The sequence below is a fragment of the Esox lucius genome, chromosome 16 (genome assembly GCF_011004845.1).
Source record: "Esox lucius isolate fEsoLuc1 chromosome 16, fEsoLuc1.pri, whole genome shotgun sequence".
In the NCBI taxonomy this organism is placed as follows: Eukaryota; Metazoa; Chordata; class Actinopteri; order Esociformes; family Esocidae; genus Esox; species Esox lucius.
In genome coordinates, this window is record NC_047584.1 from 29,121,902 (window position 1) to 29,149,089 (window position 27,188).

General features: G+C 47.4%; 1 protein-coding gene across 6 annotated transcripts in view; it reads left to right on the forward strand.

Moving 5' to 3' along the window:
* LOC105023524 (vacuolar protein sorting-associated protein 13B) overlaps positions 1 to 27,188 on the forward strand; it is a 366,155-nt gene that overhangs the window by 101,854 nt on the left and 237,113 nt on the right. For 4 of the 6 annotated variants that reach the window (XM_029113576.2, XM_029113574.2, XM_029113578.2 and 1 more), the window contains exons 18-19: positions 7,158 to 7,292; positions 7,913 to 8,137. In XM_029113576.2, coding sequence (XP_028969409.2) covers positions 7,158 to 7,292; positions 7,913 to 8,137 — 360 coding nt within the window. The remainder of the gene's footprint in view (positions 1 to 7,157; positions 7,293 to 7,912; positions 8,138 to 27,188) is intronic. The other 2 variants (XM_029113577.2, XM_029113575.2) reach the window with 1 other exon arrangement.

Genomic DNA, 27,188 nt, shown 5'->3' on the forward strand with positions numbered 1-27,188 from the left:
TATTTAAATGAAGTCAGGGACGGACCAGGAATCGTCTGTGTCTTTGAAGGGAGCGCTCTTCTCTGCTGTGGGAAATAACGGGTGATTGGAAGCATGTTGGTAGATGGACTGAGGGACATAGATGAACCCACTGATCTGTCTCACTGTTGGGTGACTGACTGACTGATCTGTCTCACTGCTGGGTGACTGACTGACTGATCTGTCTCACTGGTGGGTGACTGACTGATCTGTCTCACTGCTTGGTGACTGACTGACTGATCTGTCTCACTGCTTGGTGACTGACTGACTGATCTGTCTCACTGCTTGGTGACTGACTGACTGATCTGTCTCACCGCTGGGTGACTGACTGACTGATCTGTCTCACCGCTGGGTGACTGACTGACTGATCTATCTCACTGCTGGGTGACTGACTGACTATGTCTCACTGCTTGGTGACTGACTGACCTGTCTCTCTGCTGGGTGACTGACTGGTCTGTCTCACTTCTGGGTGACTGACTGGTCTGTCTCACTTCTGGGTGATTGATCTGTTTCACTTCTGGGTGACTGACTGACTATGTCTCACTGCTGGGTGACTGACTGACTATGTCTCACTGCTGGGTGACTGACTGACTATGTCTCACTGCTGGGTGACTGACTGACCTGTCTCACTGCTAAGTGACTGACAGATCTGTCTCACTGCTGGGTGACTGACTGGTCTGTCTCACTTCTGGGTGACTGACTGGTCTGTCTCACTTCTAGGTGACTGACTGGTCTGTCTCACTTCTGGGTGACTGACTGGTCTGTCTCACTTCTGGGTGACTGACTGGTCTGTCTCACTTCTGGGTGACTGACTGATGTGGCATTCAGCAACTGGTTGTGAATTCTACCTTTCTAGCTGGTGCTGATTAAGCAGTTCACACACTCTGTCCACACGGGGCTATAGTTTCTCAAAGCTGCTTCATCCCGGTTATTATACAAACCTCCAAACTTACTCACAGTGGACTACAAAACCCACAATACAATGCTTTGTCAGGGAAGCCTGACCTTGTTATTGTATACCTTAGTGGTTAGGAAATGCTACACATAGTAATTCTGATGTCAGTATCAGAGAAGTAGTGGAAATACCTCAATGCCCCTAAGGTATAAGCCCTTCCTTTAGGATTTCTACTAAGGTGACATATGGGATTCATTTAAAGATGGATATAATACAGATCCATCAATCAAATGTATCTTATAAAGCCCTTTTTACATCAGCAGTTGTCACAAATTGCTTTTACAGATACCTAGCCTGAAACCCCAAATGGCAAGCAACAATGCAGTTGATGCCCGGTGGCTAGAAAAAAAGTCTCTAGGTCGGAACTTAGAAAGAAACCTAGAGAGGAAACAGACTCTGAGGTGTGGCCAATCCTCTTCTGGCCGTGCAGGGTCCTTTTGCATGAAGTGGTTTTATTTTTAGAACTAAATAGGAACTCAATATTACTTTGAAAATTATTAGATTTCAAAAAATAAAATAAGTAAAAAAGTAAAATAGGCCTTTACTGCCACAAGGGCATCAGTTTAGAGAGCTGGACCACCTTAAGACACAATGATGAAGAAAACCCTAACTTTTTACCACTGATAGTCACCATTTTACCACTGATAGAACATGTCTTTTCTCCAGACTCACAGGATTTTCATGATTTGTGCTTCTGGCGGTGGATTACAACATAAGACAGGACGTAAATATTGGTCTGAGCGAATTATTGATCCACAACAAAGAGTTTATTCCAGTAAAAAGTAAGACGGCTCCTTTTCAGTTTGAGAGGAGGACTAAAACTAGAAGCAGGTCTCTGCATTCCAAAGGGCACCCTTTTCCCAAAGGGCCCTGGTCAGGAGTAGTGCACTCTGTAGGGGTTAGGGTGTTGGTTGGGAGACGGATGGAATAATTTCATTAGCTGTGGTTGTGCTGTTACAGTGCATCCCTCTCATGGTGAACCAAACTGGCATGCCCTGGCCCCAGCTTCAAAGCCTGCCTCTGTTTTTCATGGTAACCAAATGTGTCAGAGAAGCATTAGGCTGAGTGTGTGTATGTGTGTATGTGTGTCAGTGGGTAGGGGTGGGTGTGTGTGTGTGTGTGTGTGTGTGTGTGTGTGTGTGTGTGTTTGTGTGTGTGTCTGGGAGACAGTCTCAGCCCTCTGGCAGTGTGTCTTAAAGCCTCATCTCACCACCAATGATCATCTCTTCACAAGTGGCGAGGCTGGAATCCCATGGTGCATCTGAGTACAAGCCCCGGTGCCTGGGTCTGTTAGTGTCGTCTTCAGTGACTTGTTGCCGAAGCTCTCCGGTCCCTGGTAAGGCTGCTGCCTCTGTGGAAGGGGAAAGCCTGTGTTTTAAAGACCCTTGGAGAAAATGGTAAGCATTCTGACGATTACACCCGTCCTGCAGGGTTGCAACATGTGGACTGTTCCAGAACAGCTGATTTAACCCAGCATTAAAACAGGCACAACGTTTTGCTGTTCTCGTTTCTGTCCTTTTATTAATAAATCAAACCCCTTGACATAATGCTCTGCACTGGTTCCAACCGGCATTAAAACAGTCTTACTGGTTCAGTTCTAGACCTGGTATTAAAACAGTCTTACTGGTTCAGTTCTAGACCTGGTATTAAAACAGTCTTACTGGTTCAGTTCTAGACCTGGTATTAAAACAGTCTTACTGGTTCAGTTCTAGACCTGGTATTAAAAAAAGTCTTACTGGTTCAGTTCTAGACCTGGTATTAAAACAGTCTTACTGGTTCAATTATATATCTGATATTAAAACAGTTTTGCTTGTAGCACTGGTTCAGTTGTAGACCTGGTAATAAAACAGTCACACTGGTTCAGTTGTAGACCTGGTAATAAAACAGTCGCACTGGTTCAGTTGTAGACCTGGTAATAAAACAGTCACACTGGTTCAGCTGTAGACCTGGTAATAAAACAGTCACACTGGTTCAGCTGTAGACCTGGTAATAAAACAGTCACACTGGTTCAGTTGTAGAACTGGTAATAAAACAATCACACTGGTTCAGCTGTAGACCTGGTAATAAAACAGTCACACTGGTTCAGCTGTAGACCTGGTAATAAAACAGTCACACTGGTTCAGTTGTAGACCTGGTAATAAAACAGTCACACTGGTTCAGCTGTAGACCTGGTAATAAAACAGTCACACTGGTTCAGTTGTAGACCTGGTAATAAAACTGTGTTGCGGTGTAGAATGTAGCTTGAGTTTAAATGTGTCCTGTTCTCCCAGAATGCACTCCTCTACGGAGGGAGAACAGAGCTGAGCAGACCGCTACATGTTGGAATGTGCAAAACGTGGCTTTCAAGTACGCAGATGTCCTGTAAAAACACGCACGCACAGATTTGTACACACACACACCCACACACACTTGCAAACACAAATGACCCAAGCGAGAAGGTATGCACAAAGCGTGGTGCAGAAATGTTGTGTCCACATCTCATCAGTGTGATGTCTGATGCTACACCCCCCCCCCCCCCCCTCCCCCCGTCTGTTCTCCCACACCCCTCCCTAGCTCCTCCTCAATCGCAGTTCGGTTCAAAAGGCTCGGTTGCCATGGGAGATGTCATGGCACACGTTGCCATAATAATCGTAAAGATGCAGGTCACTGTGATGACACAGACCATAGTAGTATCACTTAATGACAGTTTCTGGTTAATTACAGTTAACTAGAAAAACCCAGGGAGAAACGAACGAGCCATTCATGCTGTATGTACCTAAACCTCAGCAGGAGAGGGAGAGAGGGAGCTGGACTGAGGGACGGAGTTGTGTGGGGGGGTGGGGGGTATTAGCACCAGGGAGTGTTAGTTGAGATTAAGTGTTGTACCCTCTGGCCTCCAGCTGTGTGTTTATACACTACACACACCTGCCTGACTGCCACACACACACACGGACACACACACGGACACACACTCACTCAATACCACTGCCTCCCTGTCTCTAAGTGAGCAGCTCTTACATCTCTCTCCATGTGTGTTTCTCTCTGCTTTTTATGTAGGAGCCGAACAGCTGTCCGAAGCATTGCTCTCGGTCTCTTTCCTTCTCCTGTCTCCCTCTCTCCTTTCTCCTCTCTGATCTTTCTCCTCTCTGTGTTTCTGCTCCTCCCGTTTCTTTCTGCCATTTCTCTCCAACTGTCTTTCTCTCTCCTTCTCTCCATTTGTTTTTCTCTTTCGTCTCTCTCCTCAGTTCTCTCTCCATGTCTGTACCACTCTCAGTCTCTCACACAGTGGTTCCCATCCCAGCAGGTGCTTTGCTGTCCTAAGATGTGTATGTAAATCTGGATCTGTTTGGGCCATACAGCCAGACAAGCCCTGTGCCATTCATCAAAGCTCTGGACCACGTTTTATGTTTGAGAGTCTGAGAAATGTCTGCTGTCACGTCTCGAGGCTGTCTCACTAATGACATCTCCATCTCTTTAACACATGTACACACACACACACACACACGTATGCACAAATGCTAACACACAAATATACATATATATACATACATACACACACACACACACACGCGCCTACTCATACATTAACAAATACCTTTCTGCAGATATCTTTTCAATTTTGCAAGTTCTGGCTAGTTGCTTTTGTGAAAACTTAGTTGAGAGTCCCTGGCCTCTCTGATAAATAAGTCCCTGGCCTCTCTGATAAATAAGTCCCTGGCCTCTCTGATAAATATGTACATGTTAGAGAAAGAAATAGATCGGTGGAGGAGAGACCAGGAGAAAGAAGGAGAGGTACTATAAATACCAAGCGTGCACATGGGGTTCGTATTCTCTGGTTGGTCTCCATCTACATATATCCACAATCTAGCCGTTGCAATGCAAACCCGTTGACTGGCCAGTGGTGGCCCATCTATCTGACCAAGAGGTACACAGAGATGCATGCTGGGGCATTTGTCTGAGGACGGAAGTTTTTATTTTATTTATTATTTTGCTGACCTGAAACTTTTTTGCTGACTACTTTCAAAACCAGTCACATATTGTAACCTTCTGCCAAATCGTATCCTTTAATCTGCGGCCCAATCACATTCTTTAATCTTCTGCCCAATCAAATCCTTTTATCTGTTGCCCAATCACATCCTTTAATTTGCTGCACAATCACACCCTGCAACTTTAGCGGTAGAGTTAACGCCAGCTCACAGCCAATTGCCAGTCATTTTCCAGCTGGTTGATTGCCCGAGCTCTCTCTGCCTCCATTAGGTTATTGGTTAGGACTAAACAGTGCTAACATGGACGTTGTATTCCTGTGTGGGAGCAGGTCTGTAGATGAAAGGCCGGAGTAGAGCAGGGGGACACTTCTGTCGTTCCAGAGGTCACCCTTTAAATGTGACCCCGGTTGGAGCTCTACTTTAAAGTGTTTTGAAAGTGTTTGAAACGCGTATGGGTTTCCGATCCGCGCCACCCTGATCCATGGGGGGGGGGGACGATGGAAGCGAGGGAGATTGAGTGGGAGATGGAGGGTGGATGTCTGATTTCCTGAGCTGTTTAAACGGGTCTCACAGAGGTCCTGGAGTGCGTCCAGAGACTGTTACAGAATAATGAACTGGATGAGTTCCAGATCAGAACGCACCTCTAACCCCAACCGTCTAACAGGACAACGGTGGGCCGAATATTCGTTTTAATATTCGTCCCAGCTGGTTTGGGTGTCTTCCACCCCTTTGCATCCCTCCAAAAATACTTTCCATTCGTTTGTCAGTGAAATAAATAGAAAACAACCGTAGCCTTTTTTCCTCTTTCAGACGGCCGGTGGTTTAGTGTCGCGTTCAGGACATTGGCTGGTAGGAAATGAGACCTGTTCTCTCTGTTACGGAACGTTAGTAGATGAAAAATAAATCCTTATTGGAACAGGTGATGTCAGAATTTTATATGCTCCCTCCGACAGCGCAAGCCTTTCTTCCTGGAAGAATGCACATTACATCGAGGGTTGAAGGGATTGTCCCCCCCCCCCCCCACCCCCCCCCCCCACCCACCCCCCACAGGGTCTGGCGGTCCTGGCGTTTCATTCCCTGAAATCCCACTGTATTTAACTTTTTACCCGTCAGGCCCCTGTTATGGGTTTGAAACCTCCTCTCAATGTTGAAATAACATTTACATTATCCTATTGGTGGAGTATAAACCCCCACCACGGAATTAACACACACTCCGGAAACATGGCAACCAGAAACATGGCAACCAGGGACTTCCTCCAGGCCGCCCGCCAGAGCTTGGGAAGACAAACAGGAGGCAGAGTTTGAGAGGAAAGACTCTAGGGTTTTCCCTGCTCAGCATTGCCTTTCTTTACTTGCTGTGAATTAATATCTTAGTGTCTACGACTGCTGTGTTACGCTACTGTATCGTACAGAAATCTAACTGTCGATAATTAGTAATTTAATATCAATGATTTTGTGTCACGGGATTAATAATGATCTAGTCTGTAGTTGCGATGATGTGTGTTTGACGTTTTAAGTGTTTTCGTCTCATGTAATCTCCTGTCTGTCTGGCTTCTTCAAAACTGTTGAGCCTGTGATTTACTTTTTACTTCACATCCAGCAGCCCTTTCTGGAAGTCTCCGTTGCCCCCCCCCCCCTCCAGCAAGCCCAGAATTACGATCAAATAAAATGGAGAGTTAGGAGTTCTGGCGAGTTCTGGGTTTTTGGGATTCAGGGATACTGAGAAAGGAGGGCTAACCTAGGCAACACGCTGTCTCTTCTGTTCTGCGTTTCTTTAATCATGCAATGTGATTTTGAGATGTACCACTTCTACTTTGTCTCTACTTTGGTGAAGCATTCTGTCTAGCTCCATTCTACACAGTAAGATTTTCTGAGGTGATCTCTGTAGGATGGACGGAATGTCTAGTGGCACAGGTGTTATAGTATTTTAAGTTTCCACCTGGGACCCCAGGGCACAGCCCTGATTCCCATCGGAGAACCCTATCTTACCAGACAAACATTACCGCAGGCTAGCCCAGCCCAGCGTTGAGTCTGAGAAAGTTGGGCTGTGGTGTGAGAGTTGCGCGTCATGGCTAACTTGAAAAACACTCTTCAAGGGTCCAGCGGTCAGCGACAATTAAAGGCCCAATCTGTAGTTTAATGAAGTAGCAGCGGAGTGTTTAAGCCCCTACCAGGGCAGCCCGGCAACCCCCTTCATTTTCAGTTGTTGTTTTTATTAGGTGTGAAGTCTCCCTCTCCGTCCCCGACCCTGGAGGCCTCGGTCCAGAATGTCGAGCTGAAGTTCTGCCGCAGAGCGACGTTGGACTGTGCCGGGGGAACGCTGGGAGCTGTTAAAGTGTGTGCCAGGACTCCAGGTGTGTGCAGCTGTGCCCTGTTAAACTTTACTGCCTGTGTTGGAGAGCCTCACCGCCTACCATTCTGTTTCACTTTTACACACTCCCTCACTCCCTCCCTCCCTCACACGCTCCCTCACTCCCTCCCACGCTCCCTCACTCCCTCCCTCACACGCTCCCTCACTCCCTCCCTCACACCCTTACTCCCTCCCTCACACGCTCCCTCACTCCCTCCCTCACACCCTTACTCCCTCCCTCACACGCTCCCTCCCTCACTCAGTCAATCACTCGCTCCCTCCTCGCTGGAGTCCAGAGGTTTAGTTCCTGTGTGTCGTCACCACTGGTCTCTCAGGACCTCGTCATTGAGGTCAGGCATTTCTCAGCTCTTTCATGTCTGGAACAGAGTGGATTAGTCTCCACGCAGTGACCTCCATATCAGCGCTGGAGTTGAGAGACCAGAGCACATTTGCAGTGGTCATCTGCCATGTTGTTGTTCCAAGAATGTTTTAGCAGCTGGTCACCTACCAAGACCACGTTGCTTACTGTGTTTGTGTTTAGGCCAAGTCATCTAGATTGAGGGTGTTGCACAACGTGTACTTGTTTTCTGGACCAATCAAATTGTATGGTATCTGCCTCCGTAGTACACAGCTGTACTGGGTTGACTCACCACCGTCCCCCCCCCCCAGGATCCTCAGATGGGGTGAAGGAGAAGTTGGTTCCCCTGTTCCAGGGTCCGTCGGACACCAGGGAGCTCCACCAGAGACGCTGGCTCAATGAGATCCGTAAACCTGAGTCCCTTCTGGCCCCCGACCTCCTGACCTTCTCCCTACAGATACCCCGTCACGAGGACGACTGCCGGAACTCAGGTAGGACACGCAGCCGGGATTGACCTTTGACCCCGGCCAACAACCTGCCGTCCGCTATGTAGCTGCCTTTCCCCTTCAAACAAGGTGATGCTTTCCCAAAAGCACTTTGTATAGGAGTCAAAGCGACAGTCTGAGTTCGATTCTCGCTGTTCGCCTATTGCGGAGCTGGCCTCTTCATTAGCGACTGACCTCCAAGACTGGGCTGGTAGGAGGATGTAGTCTGTGGCTTCCTGCTGCTGTTGTACTTGATTTTCTGTGTGAGATAAACAGGGTGGTATTGAGCGGTGACTAAAATGTGTGGGAACAGAGCTTTAGGTGGATATGGATTATAACCAGTCCTGGTGGTGGGTGGGTGTGGGGGGGGGTGTTGATGTGGAGGAGCCAGTAATAACACGAACCTGAGGCCCAGGGCTCCCATACTCCTTCAGGAGAGCCGAGTGTCCAGTTGCCTTTTAGGACTCCCTCCTGACACCGAGAGCCGAGAGAGAGACGGAGAGAGAGACAGAGAGCATGCTGGGAGAATGCTCTTCACAGAGTGTGCCGGCTGGAAGAGACAAACCCCATTAAAGGGATCTACTAGTTTCCTCTGGAACTTTGGAATCTTGTAAATTCTTCCATCCCCAATCCCTTCTCGAATATCAACCTCAAACCTCTTCCTTAAAGGCAGACTTGAAAACCTGTCAAACTCTGTCTCTTTCTCAATTTAAGAATGGACAACGGTTATGTCTTTGGTGGTTCATTGATGACATTGATAAATGACTTCCTCTCGCCAGATACTGCTGTTGTACTGAGTGTGTTTTCAGACTCTATAGCCCTCTTACTCCTTCAGTATTTGTACATGTCGTTTTCACAGGATCTCTATACATTTCTTATTGTTCCATTATTAATTTTTTCTATGACATTACATTGCAAATGTTGCCTTAATAGGTTGTACATTTGATAGACATTATTTTAGCATTTTTGACCAGTCAGCACATCTTCAATGTGAGTAGCCAGCTTGAAATTTGTGTGTGGGATTTTTTTTGCTTCATGTCTTCATGTCCAGGTGGCTCAATGTTTTTGACTGTTATGGCCAGTGATCATAGAAACAAAAACACTGTTTGGCTTTCATACATTTAGCCATTCTACTGACCTGTGTATCCTTAGGGGCTTACAGTAGTGACTGCATACATTCTTCTAGCGTCTCGGTCTCCCTGTGGGAATGAAACCCACATCCCTGTGGTCGTAAGGACTGTGAATTTACCCACCGAGTTACATTGGACCTCTGCGCATACAGGTAGATGGATCTCATCCGTGCTATATACAAATCTCATCCGTTATATGAATCAGTCCTATATGAATCCCATCTGCTGAATGAATCAGTCCTATATGGACTTGTAGAATTATTCCCCCTTCAGCCTTTAGACTCCGCCCCCCAGTGTGGTCATATATATCAGGATGATATCCCCCTATCCATTTCCTATCCCCTGCTGGGTTGCCGATCCTTGTCATTCCAGTGTTCCTGTGAGTGTTACTAACCAGGGAATCTGTCCCAGGGAATTGATCCCAGAGTATCAGTCCCGGTGAATCAGTCCCAGTGAAGTCTAAATAACACCCTAGTGTATTCCTCTCTGTGGTGCACTAGGTTTAACCAGAGCCGGTAGGCCTGTGTAGGGTCTAGGGGGTCATTTAGGATGTGGACACAGAGCCACTCTCTGGGCCGTTTCTCCTCACTAAGGACAAATGCCGGAGAATCGGAGACAACATGAAAAACATAATCCCTGATGTATCAGTCTTACTTGAGGTTCAAACAGTACATCACTTTTAATACGGGCAGCAGAGAGATATCACATGGCCTTGACTTATACTCGCAGGTTTCACCCTGAATCATGTCTGAACCCAGGACCCTCAACATATCACCACTGAGATGGAGATCAGGGCCCACGTCAGACATGACTTGTAGCGAGAGGTCCGTGGGCCTGCCGAGGTCAGCGAAAAGTCTTGTTAAGGTGGAGGGATTTGTCTGGTTAACCCAGTCCAGGAATACACTGCCTATCGGGCAGCACGTAGTCAATCGCTGTGTCCCGACATGTTGTAAACGGAAATCTGACTGTCGTTAATCAGGCTGACGCTTTAGGGATATGGTTTTTCACGTGGTCTCAGATTCTCCTGCATGTGTGGTTTTCTTAATGGGTGTTTCATTTACATTTTCTATGTGTTTTTGTGGTTGTAATGCGGCGCTCAAGCCCACGAAATAGGACTTGGCCTCAGTTGATTTCTCTTCATCGATAAAGGTCAATGGTTGGCTCATTGATCCACCAGAAAAGCCATTCTACTACTTCTCCTACTATGATGGATGGAGGGAAGAGTTGGTGACAATATTTTGTCCGAACCTTGTAATGATATGGTGTATAAATTTGAAAATAAACATTGTATTTCTGACACTGAAGCCTGTTTATGAGTCCGTAGACAAAAAATAGATGTTTTGTGGGACCTCCATAAATTCTCTTTAGTGCTAGGGCAGCCTATTTCCAGGATTTAGAGAGAGTATCATTATTTCAGCAAAGCAAAGCCTTATAAATGCAGCACACATTTTTTAATATTAAAACCTTATCTGAACAGGCAGCAGTACAGAGGATAGGATCATAAAGGAGAGAAGTCCCAGAGCAGAGCATAGATCTCTTAGCATGTGGAAATGTAGACAGCGTCTCTCTCTCTCTCTATCCCTCCATCTCTCGCTCTCTCTCTCTCACTCTCTCACCCCAAGCCTTTTCCCAGCCGCCCCCAGCAGGTATTTGTCCCTAAGTGTTAATGGAAGGCGAGCCCATCAGAGCAGAGCATGAGAGCACAGAGTATAACTGCCAAGAGGGTTCTTTAATCTCCATTAAACCTGTCAATGTGGAGAGGAGAGGGCAGGGGCCGACGGGATCAACTAGAAACAGAGCAGGAACACTCCCGTCTCTGTGTGTGTGCTCGTATCCAGCCGCGTGTGTGTGTGCCAGACACGTCTTATGATGAACGAGCTGACCAGCTCCACCTCACATGTTATTAGACGGTTCGTTCCAGTATCAAAGCTCCTGAGCGGCCTTACTTCTCTTAAGTCCCCCGCCGGTCCCCCCCCCCCCCCCCTGCGCAGAGGGCCGGGAGACCCCGTTAGCGCTGTTAGGCGCTGAGCGAGACCCTGTAAGCTGAGTGTTAATGGAATGATGAATGTGACGCCCTGCCCTCGCTCTCTCTCACCAGAGATGAAACGGCCTGGGGGTTTAGATTTAAAGGGGAATTACAACAAATATCTAAGATTTGTCTAAGTTCATAAATGGCTTGGAGTGACTGCTGGACTGTCTCTCATTGCAGTTCTCTCACTCAGGGAGTGCATGGTTTTAGCTAGCACGGCTGCAGTGTCATCTGGTTATATTGCTCTCCTCCCACTGAAGTGATGTGATAGAACATTGTGAAATTATTATTACCTGTGAGGAAAAAGTCATATTTTTCGCAGTGAAAAACATAAAATAGGCGCATCTCAATCGATTGTGGTACCAACCAAATAAATGTTATTTGATAAAGGTCATAACAAATTCTCCAAAGTCATCTCGTTGGCTCGGGCTGTGAGATCACCAGAGTCATATTTAGGGCCCTATCATTTCCATGTTGCAGAGAACGCAGATGGAATACCAGAATCCAGACACAAACATATAACTGAAATCATTATTTATATTTGTTTTAATATAAAAACATAGATCATTTTAATATTGTCCTAATATCACTTATGATTATCAACTGATTGTACATACTGAAAGTGCAATGGATCTGAAAGAGCATTTGGCTCGGCTGGCTGGCTGTGTGTGTGTGTGTGTGTGTTTCTTGGTGGTTCTGTGGCAGTGCGTCACGTGGACCTCCCCCTCTGTTTGTGCATAATGTTACTGTAGTGAAACATGTCTAAATGACGTAACACAGAGTCAGAAAGTTGTGCCCAAAACCAATGGAATTATGCATTAACGTCAAAGTTTAGAGCAGAGCCATAACCTAAAGATGATAAGAGGCCGATGGCCTTCTTCTAGGGAGATTCTGTCAGCGCACAATCGCCTGTGTAAGAAATACCTGTAGAGATCACCTTCAATCAACTGTACACACATGAAACATGGAACAGAATTCATCTGCACCCCTTCAAACGACAATCCCAACTGGTTTGAAATCACGTTAATAAGACGTACAGTAGCTTCAATTGAGAAATTAAATGTAATTTATTTTAAGATTACTATAGTTGCACTGTGTTGTACTAGTACTTTTTTCTGAAAGCTCTTATTAAAATAAACTTCCGATTGTAAAATAAACTTCAGATTGTGAAATTATTTTTCCAATGAAGTAAAAAAACAAAACGCAATTGGCCAAAAAAGAACCTAAATACTTAATACGTTCTGAACCACAGTCCAAACAGGAGCTATCAAGACGTGAAGTACAGTACAAAGACAGAAAGTTCAGTATAGAGACAGGAAGTACAGTACAAAGACAGAAAGTTCAGTATAGAGACAGGAAGTACTGTACAAAGACTGGAAGTTCATTATAGAGACAGGAAGTACAGTACAAAGACAGAAAGTTCAGTATAGAGACAGGAAGTACTGTACAAAGACTGGAAGTTCATTATAGAGACAGGAAGTACAGTGCAAAGACTGGAAGTTCATTATAGAGACAGGAAGTACGGTGCAGAGACAGGAAGTAGGGTACAGTACAGGTCTTGATTCTCTTTTGTATTATTCTCTAAACAACAACAGTTATCTCTCTTTCCAGTGGTCTTTATTCCAGTTGTCTAGTCTGGCTTTACTGGACTGAGAACCTTGATAAAACCAGAACATTACTTAATAACACCAGTCTCTCCTCCTTCATGTCCTCCATTTATTCCTCCACTTCTCCTCCTACATGTCCTCCATAACTCCTTCATCTCACCTTTTACATGTCCTCCATCACTACTCCACCACTCATTGAGAAATGCTTTTTTTGTTGACGGCTCAATCGCATTGCTTTGACAGAAGTAAACATTTTTTTAACCTTGAAAGCACCGTTTGAATAGTGAAGTTTTAATCGCCTTGAAATAATTATGGTCAGTTCATTATTCGAGGGGCAGTGGTCTTCCCAACCAACATCTGCTTTCCCTCTAATTGTTTATTGTCAGACAATTACAAAACAAATTCCAATTTACTTAGAAAATGAGTAGTCCGCCTTGGCCTCCACTTAGCAGACAAACTCCTGTATGCCGACCTGCTACTAAAGACCTGTCTGGTTCTGTTTAACACGACTGAGGTTGGAACATTCTAGTAAATTAGACACAATTAAAGGCCTTGGATTTATTACAAAGAAAACTGAGGAACGCTGCTTTGAAATGTCCTTTTTATGAGTCCAAAGGCGTATAATATTTTCATATATGGTGTTAACCCTTTGCTGTGCAATGTGGCCCTCCCAGTTGACGGAGTTGAGACCGTTGTTCCAGATGGCTGCGGCACCAGCTCCATTCTCTGGCGCTCACAGAGACGTCATTACAGCCAAGTACATTTCTTCTTGTGGCGGCGGGGGGTATTTCTGTCTCTTTTGTACAAAAGTGATTCATATGTGCGTTTTGTGTCATGATGTTATGACACAATGAAAAATAAGAAATCAATGTGGCTATTAAAAAGCCATCCGTGTGTGTGTGGAATGACGGATGGACGAGGCGGGTGGGGGGCTGGTGGGGGGGGGGGGGTCTGAACAGAGGGCATGAACTGACAGATCGTCGGCCTGGAGCGCAAGACCACAGGTCAGCCAGCCAGCTAGCCTCCCAGCCAGTCATTAGATCAGTTGGCCAGTCAGCCGGTGTCATTTTGGCCCGTTGCCCTCTCGCCGTGGATAGATGGAGCCAAGAGGCTGGTCACTCTGGGGGAGGGGGAGAACAGCGGAGGGCAAGGGGCGTGTGAGAAGCGTTCGTGGAGAACCTTGGGGGCGGTGCGACCCGGGGCCTGCAGGTGTTCCACCAGTTCTCCCGGGAGGGGGTGGTCTCTGTGTGTTCCCCGGGCACTCCAGCAGCTGCAGCCGTGCGCTGATTTATGCCTTTCTCAGAACTCTGGGATTTGAAAATGCTACATTTAATCAAACACACCGAGCTGAGGCAAATGGTAAAGATGTTCCCCATATAGCTGCTGATCTCTTTACCATACTCCCCCCCCCCCCCCACACACCGACCCCCCCCTCCCTCAGCCCGTCAGCCTCCCATCACTGTGGGAATAGAGGAACAAAGCGATGCTTAATCTTAATTTAAACATATTGAGAGGAATTATGAAAGGCGCAGAGATTAATCCCTGGGGGAATGCTGCAGTGCTGTAATAGTAAACATGTTTGGTCGTCTAATGGCTTTTAAACCTGTTGCTCTCTGAGACGGTTGGCCTCGCATGAGAGGGACGGGCCGGGGGGAGCGCTGACAGAGTTTACAGCTGTTCTCCGAGCGGTTCCCCGAGCGGTTCCACACAGTCCTGCCGTTATGACGTTCCATTAATGGGATTATACTTATCGTTGTGTTGTGTGTCAGCGTTACGTGGGACATTTTGATGAATTCCCTCACGAGGGCTTCACCTTAGCTGACACTCTGTAAACATGGTTGAGTCCTCTCACCAAGCCCATGGTCCTCCATCGACTGACAGGCTGGGTACTTTCCCATGCTTGGCAGCTTCCAGCCACATCTTCTATTAGTTAGGGAACACAATGGACAATGCTTGGGGTATTTCTCAGATGTGTGTTTGTGTGCTTTGTGTGTGTGTGTGTGTGTGTGTGTGTGTGTGTGTGCTTTTTTTGCTGCAAGACTTCATATCCTTAATTTTAGTCTGTTATGGGAGTGTGTGATTTTGTTTCATAAATTTTTTGTTTGTTTGTGTGCATAAGTGCGCTGTCTGTCTGCGCGCACATGTGCGTGTGTGTGCATGTGTGTGTGTGTGTGTGTGTGTGTGTGAGTGAAGTGGTCTGGCCTTAGATGTGTGGGACAGTTGTGTGTTGCCTCAGAGAGATGCAGAGACATGCCATTCTGCAGAGACTAATGACAACAGATGGGAGTGTGGCTGGCCTTTAGAGGGGCTGCTGTTGAAACCGTACCCCATTAAGGGTGTTCTGTGTCCCTGCATGGGGTGCTAATCTGGGGCTCCTAACGTAGCACCTCGATTAGGACCTTTTAAAAGCTCTCCATGTTCTCTTCATCCATCATGCGGAAGCTTTTTGATCCATGTTCTCAAAGCTCTACTCTTTTTTTATTTATTTTTTCTCTCCTTCTCTGTGTCTTTCTCTGTATCCCCATCTCTCTCTCTCTCTCTCTCTCTCACTCCTGTCTCACAGTCAAAGGTGCTTTCTTTGGCCTTTTGTAACATTGGGTCTGCCTGGGGCAACATCTCACTGAAGAGCAATGCCAAGTTCTTCAGCAATTTCAAGCTCACATAGTGTGTACATAGGTTTTGTTAATGTAAAGATGCTATTCCATTTTGCTCTGCATTTTGCTCTATTCTTCTAAAGGGGTCAGGTAGTTCTGTTTGTTTTTTTGCTCGTTGTTTGGTTGGGTCTGACAGTGTTGCTTTTCTAAGGATATATAAGCTCCTCCCTGGATTCATCTCCTTGAAGATTAGTTCCTTGTAATTGAAGGTCTAGGGATTGCTTTCCTTCAGGTGATTATGGAATTTAATAGTGCATTTCTGGATGCAGATAATTAGCGGTTATCATCCAAATTCAACTCTGCATGGAGTAGGCCTATGTGAGGTTTTTCATTGTGCACCTGGAAATTTCTGTCGAATTCTGGGTTGTTAAGGAGACCCCAGACCTCACAACAGGATTGGAGGATTTTCTGCCACCGCCTGGCTGGGAGGTCCAGTTCAGCGTTGTGTTTAATGGCGTAGAAAGGCCTTCTTAACTTGTCCCTCTGAGTCATGGTGGGAAGTCTCTGGAGGTGTCTGGGCCAAGGTGTCTGTAATTCCTTTTCTACTCCAGGGCAACGGTGTCTAGATAGAATGGACCTTCATGCCCCTGGCATCTGGGCCTTTTGGCATTTCCTCCCTTTAGATAGAATGGACCTTCATGGCCCTGGCATCTGGGCCTTTTGGCATTTCCTCCCTTTAGATAGAATGGACCTTCATGGCCCTGGCATCTGGGCCTTTTGGCATTTCCTCCCTTTAGATTGAATGGACCTTCATGCCCCTGGCATCTGGGCCTTTTGGCCTTTCCTCCCTGTACCCGTTTATTCCACACCAAGCTTTTGTTCTGTCCCTCCACCTCTCCGACAGACAGACATCCCTGTTATCACCGTGCTCAGCAGGGCTGCAGTAATGCTAACCGACATCTCATCCTCTGCAGTGACGCTTAGCTCTGCCTGCAGGCCTCCTCCTCCTCCGACCTTCCTCTTCATCGTCTCCAGGCTTGCCTCGATAACCCTGTGAACAGGAGGAGCTGGCTGGCTGGCAGGCTCCGGCCGGAGATCACGCCGTCCTTCAACCGTATCACGCGCACAGCTCATTCCACTGTCTGTCTGCACACGGGCGTCCCCTGGACCTCTGAGCCCGCTGAACCACGTCACCTGACCACGCTGCGGATCCGCACGGTTCACGCCGGTCGCACGTCGTGCACGAGCAGTGTACGTCCACGCACACCTCCTGGAAGGTCTCGTTGATCTCGGCCGTGTGAATAGGCACATGGAGCAGGGATGCGGTGTGGAGGAGGGTGTGTGTGAGGCTGGGGGCGGGGGGGTGTGGTGGTGGGGTGGGAGGGTGGAGGGGCGGGGGGGCGGTGTTTGTAGATAACTGTCAAACTGTCAGCATTCATCAGGTGGGAATGGGAGAGGAGGAGGAGAGAGAGTCCTGCCGTAGTGAACACGGGGCATTCTGGGTCAGCGCTGCTTCTCGTCTAACAGCGGAACGTCCATCGGGGGAGGGATTTGGGGGGGGGGGGGCAGGCTTGGAGAGATAATTGCCTGATGTGAAACTAAGGCCCTAATCATTAATTCACTCTAGACTGTACTGTCTGCAGTTAACAAGAGGGATTGTTTGTCCCATACATTCACCTCCACAAATACAGGCTTCTGCTTTCGTCTGCATATTGGAGGGGTTTATCCTCAGTTATTCATTATTAAAAAATAACACACTGTCGCTTTGTGATTTCTTCTCACTCTGCGGCCTTCCTTTCCCCCTCCCAGATAGAACATGTGTCTGTGCGTGTCTGTCTGTGTGTGTGTGTGTGTCTGTCTGTGCCTATGTGTGTGTGTCTGTCTGTGTGTGTGTGTGTGTGCGCACGTGTCTGTGTGTGTGTGTGCGCGTTCGTGCGTGTGCATCTGTGTGTGTGTCTTTGTCCGTGCATGCGCGTGGACATTCTAAATCATGGGAAAATGAAGTGTTGCCTCTGCTAGTGCAGGGGAAGTGTGTTGTCCTGGTGGGGTCAGGCTGGGGAACAGCTGGAAAGTAGCCCTTTTGGCTGTCAGCTACTGGGCATAATGGAAGCCCCAGGGCTGCGGGATTGATTTCCCACCAAGGTGCAATTCATCCCTGATGTTTGTCAGAGAGACACTCAGCTAGCTGCTAGCCTTACATGAGGCCACTCAAAGGCCTTGAGCGACTCTTCAAGAGCTGTGATTCTGCCAGGGCTGTGACTGGCCGAGCAATTCTAAAGAAGCGTTGTGTTAAGAGGGACCCCGGGTCTGCTTTGTGTCAGCTGGGACCCTTTATTTGTGTCAGCTGAGACCCTTTATTTCTCCTCCCAGTTGTCTGTCAGCTAAAATGGGGGACAGTGAAAGTTAGTCATGGTCCCGTCGGGTTTGTTCTCCCGCTGCACACACACACACACACACACACACAGATGCTGCACGTAGACACACTGAAACAAAATACACACGTGCAGACAGAGAGATACTTGCACACAGACATGGATATATATGCAGTTCTCAAGCTGTTCTCACCCCATGTTGTCTGTATCTGTAGAGCTGTAATGAGACATCCTGCGTGGGTTGTGTTGTGTCCCCAGGTAATCCCTGGCCTTCCACATTTCCCAGTTCACTCTTTACCCTGGACCCGGCCGGCTGCGCAGCACAGGGAGGTCATGTCAGTTGACCGTTCCTAATTGAATGTTGTCATTAGATCAAAGGTCGGAACATTCCAGCCAGTCAGATCAAATGTAGCGCCGCACAACGGAAGCGATTGGCCGGTCGAGTGGATCTCTTAATCAAGAGCTGGATTCCCACACCACTGGACATGGACATCCCTGGCGTGCTGATTGCTGTGGACCAGCATAGACATATTCTTGCTCATATTTCTAATAAGTGAAATGCTAAAATCTAATTCAGAAGAAAAAAAATCTATAAAATGAGAAGATATTTTCCCAACCTTTCCGAGATCACACCCCTTCTTTTTTCCTTTTCTTTACTCATCACTTTATTTCAGTTTGCCAAATATACAATGCCCTCCACAATTATTAAAAAGTTAATTTACAGGCATTATCGAGATGTCAATGTGTAGTCATAATTCTGGGTTTTGCATTTGCCTTTGGAGTCTGCTATTGGTGTTTTTCGACATGAGGACAAAAGAGGTGTCCGTGAAAGACTAAGAAGCTCCTGTAATATCTATTGAAAAAAATAACTAAATAACTCAAATAATGGCTATTTCTGTCAAAATAAAAGACCCTACTTTTCCAATGCGTTTGTTGTCGATAGGACTCTTCTGTCCACATCCAGATGCTGTTGTGATGTTGCCCCAATGGCTTTCCAGTTTGTGCGGTTACTGATTCATACAAAAACTAAACCAGCAAAGCTTTCCCAGGCTACCTAACCAGAGTTCAGGAGGCCCGGCCGCTTCAGATGTACAGCTGAGCAGATACAGGTCTGACCCGGTCGGTGGCAGTACAAACAGCTGGGCCCTCCATCTCCGTGGTTGACTGGCCAAGTGAAGTGAGACTCGGCAGGCTGTGAATGGGGTGAACGTGGGAGGATGGGGAGGGCTTGTGGATGGGGAGAGGACCTGCAGTGGCCCGATGGCGGTTGTGCAAAGGTCCCTCTCCTGCCTCAGCTCAGCTATGAGGTGTTGACGTGACGACAGCCTCCGACGTTACCGTCGGGGGGGAGAGACAGTGTTCAGCGGGTCTTTCTGCCAGCTTGGGGAGGGATACCAAAATGAGGGGAAAGGAGTTGGGTACTGATGTGGGATTAATGTTGGAACAGTTGGTTGAGCTGTAATTAATTAAGCTAATTATGGGTCTGCGGTGGAGGGGTCGTTAGGGGGAGGCTGTGGTGGGAGATTTCTCACAGCTCTCTGGGAATTAGAAGCGTGTAATTAAGGGAATCGGTTGGTAGGAACCAGGATGATCTGGGGATTAGGGAGAAGGAATGTGACATAGTAGACACCGTGGAGGAATTCTCCCTTCTCAGTGGAGGTTGGGGGGGGGCGGGGGGGGGGTAGGATTGGGGAGAGGAGAGTGCGCTTCAGGTAGAAGGTCTGTTTGACTTTTTCAATTGGGCTAATTACAAGGTCGCCGTCTTAGAGCTGACTCCTGGAGAGGACGCACTAAATAATCTACCACTGACAACCTGGAGAAAGGCCCAGTGTGAGACATGACTGAGAGGATGCGATGCCTTGGAGGGCTTTGTCGCTCTACGCACTGGCCTCTGTTGTAGAAAGTATTTTGTCTTTTTTACACTGTTAGTGGCAAAATCACATTTGGATTTGTCCAAGTGATCGACAGACTGAAGAATTACAGTCAAGGTCTTTTTAGCTGTCGTCAACCATTTACCAGCCCTCGTGTCAGCTGTGTGTTCTTTCAGTCCGTATTTTCAGTGAGTGATCAGGTGAGATGCGGAGATCAAGAGAGACATGAGTGAGTTATGTAGTCACAGAGGGAAAAGAAGGATAGAAAGATAGAAGAAACAAAGAGCAGAAAGAAGAGAGCAGATAATCCTAGAAGATTGACTACACTTTCCACCAACATAAGACTACAGCTCCCAGCAGCCCTCTGTGTGTTCAGAGCTGGTGTGCTTTGTGGTGGAGTTTCCATCCACTGGTAAATTAATCAATCTAAAGTATTTTACAATGCCCTTTTTACAACAGGAGTGGTCACAAAGAGCTTTTACAGATACCCAGCCGGAAACCCCAAAGAGAAAACAATAACCAGAAATTGACCCACAAAGGCTAGGAACATCTCCCTAGTAGAATCAGAACCTATGAAGAAACCCAGAGAGGAGCCATACTCTGTAATACAGTCTTCTTCTTGATGTGCTGGGTGGAGATAAGAGCACATTACCTTTTAAGGCCACGTCATTCATCAATATATTTAAAGGTTCAAAGAACCTGCAGGTCAATAAATGCTGCTGGCCCATGTCCAGGGTATTTAAGCACTGGCCCTAGTTCCCTGGCACCACAAAGGTAACCTCTGTACTGTATTGTGTCTGGCTGCTGGCCGAACTAGTGAAATACATACACCTGAACGTTTCCATGTCTAACTCACTGCCTCGCAATGCCGCTGCGTCATTCCGGCCAGGTGTTCAAATTCTTTGGCCGCGTACCGACAGTGTCCCTAGGTCCAGCAGAGAGAGCGGTGCAGCGTTTTCCTCAGCACTGCCAAGGCTTGTGGGACCCGGCCGTCTGTTCTTCCTGTAGGTAGTGGAGGCAAAACTCAGCAGTTTTTTTCTCTTTCTCAGGCAGCCTGCGTTTGTGTGTTTTCTTTTTTTTTTTTGGATGCTGTTTTTGGTTAAACGCAGTGGTCAAACATACTACACACACACACACAAACACTGGCCAATGTTTGAGCATTTCCATGGTTTTCTTTACGGAGAGCTCTAACTCTGGCCTTCTTCGTTTGTTCTGTGGACATTGTGTATCACCGCCAGCATGTCCATTATTCATCTAGTAGCCTGCAGTTATGCTTTATGATGTTTAAACTGACGTTCCACTGCCATGTCAAAGTCCTCAGAGAAAACATTGCGTTTTCATTGTGGCGCTCAATCCTCTGTGTCCTGTGTGTCAGTCCTTTACGTCATACGGCCATTACCCGTTAAATTAAACAAACATTTACCTCAGTGCGTGTGCGAAGTGCGTCCCGGGCCAAGGGCTGCGTTCTGTGTCACAGCGTTTGGGTTAAAGCGGGAACGACGGCAGATTTCAGCGAGCCTAAACCTTGAAACTGTTTCTGTCCGCCTAAAACCTCCCTGACTTAGCCTTGGATTGAGAGTCACTTGTGTCCTCCTCGGTCGCTCGTGGAGAACGGGAGAGCGACAGCACAAGCAACATCACAAGGTTGTACGCCCGCCCCCAACAACTTTGCTGAATACAGCACGTGTCCTGAAAATGTGAAAACCTTCTCTGAAAGCACACACGACTGATTGTGAGGTTGAAGATATAATGTTCATTATATGTGGCATGTTTTGATCGAGATGTTGATCTTTGACGAGTTGTAAGCGGCCCTGCCCCAATTGGGGTGGGACCTGGTGAAGTAGCCTGAGCTTTGGCTTTGCCACGCTGTCCGGGAGTTGGAGAGGTGACTGACTGTGTCGCATGGCGAGGCCCTGTTTTCAGTCCCACCTTTTACTTGGCAGATTACCTGATTGTGAAAGAGGGAAACCTGGTGTCTGCTTAGTACATGCTTCTTTTTTTTATAAAGTGGCCATTGTTGCCATCACACCATTCACACAAAGTGACCTAATACAAAGATTCTGTAAAATCCTTTAACCCTTTGTTTTAAATTTTAGGTTCAATATATATTTTTATCATATTTTATCATATGAATACAAATGTTGTGAGTGAGCAATGTGCAGACTTTGCCTGTCCATCATTAAGTCAGGGAGGTTTAGGCGTGGACAGACTTGCCACAATTTGCCATTGTTCTCCATTAAACATCCCTACATCTGAATCGGGGAGAGTTTCATCTACTGGCTATTAATTACTTAGTTTGGTCCGCCAGCATTTTATCATGTGTTTGCAGATTTAGATTAAATATAGACCATAAAGGTGTTTGTTCGTCTTCCACTTTTGTTTCATTACATGAAGACTCTAAGTATGACGATCAAGGCGTTTCTCCATGATGACAATGTAGCGTCTCACCCCCACAACCATCCCAAACACCTTTGAGTGTGTGTGTGACATTGTGTGTGTGTGTGTGTGTGTGTGTGTGTTTATGCACGTATTGTGTGTGGTTTCACTCTCTACTATTACTGAGGAAAAGTAGAAAAAAAAATGTTGTAAATGAATGATCTCATGTGTCCCAAACCTCCCGCTTATTTGACTTGTTCTCCTGACATTTCTCTAATTTCACTGGTTATGAACTGAACGCTTCTTAATAATCAACATTTGGCGCCAAATCTATCGTGATTCACAGTCTTACTGTAGGAGTGTTTTCCAACTGCTTTAGAATTCTGTTATATCACAGTTCCATCATGGAACCTTCAAGTCACAGTGTTCTAGAAAAATCCTTTCATGCCTTATTACATTCCACCTAGTAGCAGTGCTTATTTCACCTAATATATGTCCAATAATAATGAGCTAAACGTTATGGAACAGATGTGCCAGTGTGTGTTTATGGAGTATGACCCAACACTTGGCCAGGTGAAAGGTTCCTCACAGGGCAGAGTAACACTTTTATTTTCCCTGTCTATCTAGGTCCACACGTTGTGTCTCCCAGTTGATATTTCATTCTGTAGGTTGTACAGTACGCTGCAAATTGGTTTGTTACAGGACGGTAGAGTTCATTACTCAGCAGTATAGTACTTTATTACGAAACATTGGAGTTTATTACCGAACGATGGAGTTTATAACAAAACAGTAGAGTTCATATCATGTATCTCTTGTTTGATCTCTTTTACAGTATGTCCTATATGGTGTATGGTTTTGTATGTTTAGCTCTGTATGATGTTATAGTTCTGTATGTTTTTATGGCACTAATCATGTATGTTTGTGGTAGACACATCCAGGGAATATTCAGCTCATGTTAACTTCCTCTCCTACATCTTTGCAGTTGCGAATCAGTGGTGTTGATCTGACTGATCTCTGAATGCATGGCACCTAGCCCTCCCTCCCTCCCTGTCTCCCACTCTCCCACACTCCCTCCCACACTCCCACATTCCCACTCTCCCATTTTCCCTCCTGTCCTCCTTCCTTCCATCTCACCCTCCCTGCCTCCCTCCCTCCCACCCAGTTGGAAGCCATTTGTATGCTCCAGGCTACATTTTCCCCTGTAGTCTGCAAATGCAGTCAGACACACACACACATACACAGACAGACACACACACACACACACACACATACACAGACACAGACACAAACATTGTAATTGCCACCAGAGGCCAACTCTGTGCCATGCTTTATGACTGGGGATGAGTCAGTCAGGGAGAAGGAGACTCAGTCTTTAGTGTGGTCCAGAGGCTGTCTGCTCCCCTGGGTTCTGGCTTCATTCTAGTAAACACGGGTCTGCCTGCACTTTGATTGTCCTCTGTAAAACCCGGGCCCTGCTCTGGGTGGCCGGGCAGCGGTGTGTACTGGTGGGGTTATTGCCGAGGGCAGTGGCAGAGTGCTGGCTGAACCGGTGGATTTCCAGGCCTCTCTCTGCCCTCCTGCCGTTCTGCTGATTGCCGACTTCTCTCATCATGCCCTCCTGGCGCACACTCTCTCTTTCTCCATCTCCATCCCTTCTTTCCCTCCCTCTGGGTGCTACTGCAGTCTGGACACAGGGACCGGAACAGTCAGAGTAGTCGGCGCGGTCTGTCTGGCTGCCTGGCTGCCTGACCTCTCCCTCTCTGCCCCAGGTGGCCTAGGAATGTTAATGGAGTCTAGTGATGGGAACAGACTGGGAGGCGATGTCCGCCTGCCTGCCCTGACTGCTGGCTGCTGTGTGGAGGGGTAGCTCTGACCAGGAGGGTCGCCCGTCACACAGCCTCTAACCCAGGGAGAGTTACTACCTCAGGGGGCTGGAGATCATCCTGCTCCCTCTCTCTCTCCTCCCTCCCTGGTAACATGACGCTACTTCTGTCTGTAGTTAGACAGGCTATGACAGCCAGGCACTCCACTCTCTCCTCCTCTCTTTTCTCTGATCTTGTCTGTTCCAGTCTTGGTCTTGTCCAGGCTCTGTTTTCCCTTTGTCAGTTTAAAAAATAATTTAGGCTGCAATTATCAATAACACTACCACTGTTGCATTATCAATAAAAGTACCACTCCTGCTGTTATCAGTAACATTTCCTAATGTTGCTATTATCAGTAATATGTCCTAATGTTGCTATTATCAATGACATGTCCTAATGTTGCAATTATCAATAACATTACCACTGTTGCTGTAATCACTAACATTACCACTGTTGCTGTAATCACTAACATTACCACTGTTGCTGTAATCACTAACATTACCACTGTTGCTATAATCACTAACATTACCACTGCTACTATTATCTGAATGTCACATTTATCCCATTCCTCCATCCCTCTCTGTCTCTTCCTCTCTACTTTTGTCTCGTATATTTTTTTATTTTCATAAGCCACAAGGCCCAGGGCAGATCAGACCATTGTCAACCATAACAGTGTCATTATATCATGAGTCACAGAGCAGCACATTTTGACACCAGATCTCTTCATGAAATCAGCATGAGTGCCTTTAAGTGTTCTGCTCATTACTGGAATTAATAATGAAAACATATGACTGTGAAATGGGATCTGGTGTTTTTAAAGCTGGGGCTAATGTTAACATATTGGCGTCTATTAGTTGTTCAGCCTAGCCTTCTGACAGGATCTGGATATGGGGTGGGGTCTGGAGCAGGGGAGAGGGTAGGGGTGAGAGGTCAGAGAGACTGCGGGTGTCACAATCAGGCACACCTCTGCTGGGCTAGGATATTCACCCAAGGTCCAGGCTTTGCTTCGCCTTTGGGCCTTCTGTCTGTCTTGTCTGTCCCTCTGACAGGATAATTAAGCTGTGTCTGTGGTATGCAGGAGTAGAGGAGGTGTCAGGGCCTCTGACATCCCAAGGCTGCTCCACTCCGCTGCGCCACATGCCAGGGAGGTGGGAGCAGAACGGAACACATGCATGCATGCGTGCACACACACACACGCACACACACACACACACACACACACACACGGTGAGTGATGAACAGGGAGGCAGAGGGGCCACAGTCATGCCTCAGGGGCCTCTGGTGTCAAGATGGTCTCCCCCGATAACAGCGCGGCAGACACATTCTTTACGGTTACAGGACAGAAAAACGGTGTGAAACCTCTGGTTGGACAGGCTGGCTGCAGGGTAACCAGCAGGCGGCTAATTTGATGTGATTGAGGGCTAGATGAAAGCTAGGCAGACACTTGGAGGTCCATGCTCCCTAAATGCTGTAAATGGGTTGGAGGTTGGTCAGTAGCAAAGGCCCCTGCATGGATGACGAAGGGCCCCAGGCAGGACAGTAGGCGGGGGGGGGGGGGGGGGGGTGATGAATGGAGACAGAGCAGCACGACCAGTCATAGAGTCTCTGGACCAATACGAGGTGAGGGAGAGAGAGGCCTGATCTACAGCCCCTCGTCAGTCAGGCCCTCCCGGCCAGGGAAGTCGTTAAGACTCATTACAGTAACTACTACTGCTGCCCTTGGAGAGAAGTGGGGGTGGTGGGGGGGATGTGAGAGTGTTTGAGAAACTGTTTTAGCTAAAGGGACAGAGAGAGAGGGGGAAGACTGAAATATACATTTTCAGTTTCAGTAGCTCCATCTTGGGGTCCAGTAGCTCCAATGTCGGGGTCCATTAGCTCTATCTTGGGGCCCAATAGCTCCATGTCTGGGTCCAGTAGCTCCATGTCTGGGTCCAGTAGCTCCATGTCGGGGTCCAGTAGCTCCATCTTGGGGTCCAGTAGCTCCATCTTGGGATCCAGTAGCTCCATCTTGGGATCCAGTAGCTCCATCCTGGGGTCCTGTAGCTCCATGTCTGGGTCCAGTAGCTCCATCTTGGGGTCCAGTAGCTCCATCTTGGGGTCCAGTAGCTCCATCTTGAGGTCCTGTAGCTCCATGTCTGGGTCCAGTAGCTCCATCTTGGGGTCCAGTAGCTCCATCTTGGGGTCCAGTAGCTCCATCTTGGGGTCCAGTAGCTCCATCTTGGGGTCCAGTAGCTCCATCTTGGGGTCCTGTAGCTCCATCTTGGGGTCCAGTGTCTTCATCCACCTACAGTAGGGTGCACCGGGTGTGAGCACTGGGGAGGTCTTCATTATAACGACGCAACATGTAATGACATTCTCCTATTTTGGGTTTGATTTCGACTGAAGCCTTCTCCGGCTCTGTCCCCGCTCCGTTGTTCGTTTGGTCTGGGGCGGAGTTTCTAAGACCCTGTCCACAGGCCTTATGTTGACATGGCGATGAATGTGGAAAAGGAATGGACAGTCTTTCATAATGCAGACATGGCATATGTGTTTTGTTGTGGTGACAAACTTAGAGCTTCATAGATCCAGCCAGTCATCAACCCAGCCAGTAGTTTGGTTCAGTCGCCAAGTCATTAGGTCTCCAGATATTTCACAGCCAAACCCTTCACCCTCATCACGTTGTGACTATTGCATCGGCCTAGTCAGCCAGTCACCATTCGGCCGGCCGGCCAGCCGGTCAATCGTTTCAGTCAAAGCAGCTTTAAAGCCTGTTGATTAGGGTGTCAGGGGTTTTCTCTTGAAGTTCCCCAGCTTTAGAGGATCATAGGATCACTCCCTCCTCAACTTGACGGGGTGAGGCTTTGTAAAATCCAGTGAAGGTGCAGCATGATGACAGTAAGCCTGTGATGGCCAACACTCTTCCCAGCATTACGTTCGGCCTGTGTCGCCCCAGGCTTTTGCTGGATCTCAGTCAGCTAGCCATGCCGTCAGCTAGCCATGCCGTCAGCTGGCCATGCCGTCAGCTGGCCATGACGTCAGCTGGCAATGCTGTTAAGCTAGCCATTCTAGCTAATCATTTGGCTAGCCAGTCAGTTAACTATTCAGTCAGTCAGCTAGCTGGTCAGGTAGCTAGCCAGTCAGTTAGCTAACCTGCCATTCATTTAACTAGCCAGCTAGTCAGTTAGCTAACCTGTCATTCATTTAGCTAGCCAGCCAGTCAGTTAGTTAACCTGCCAT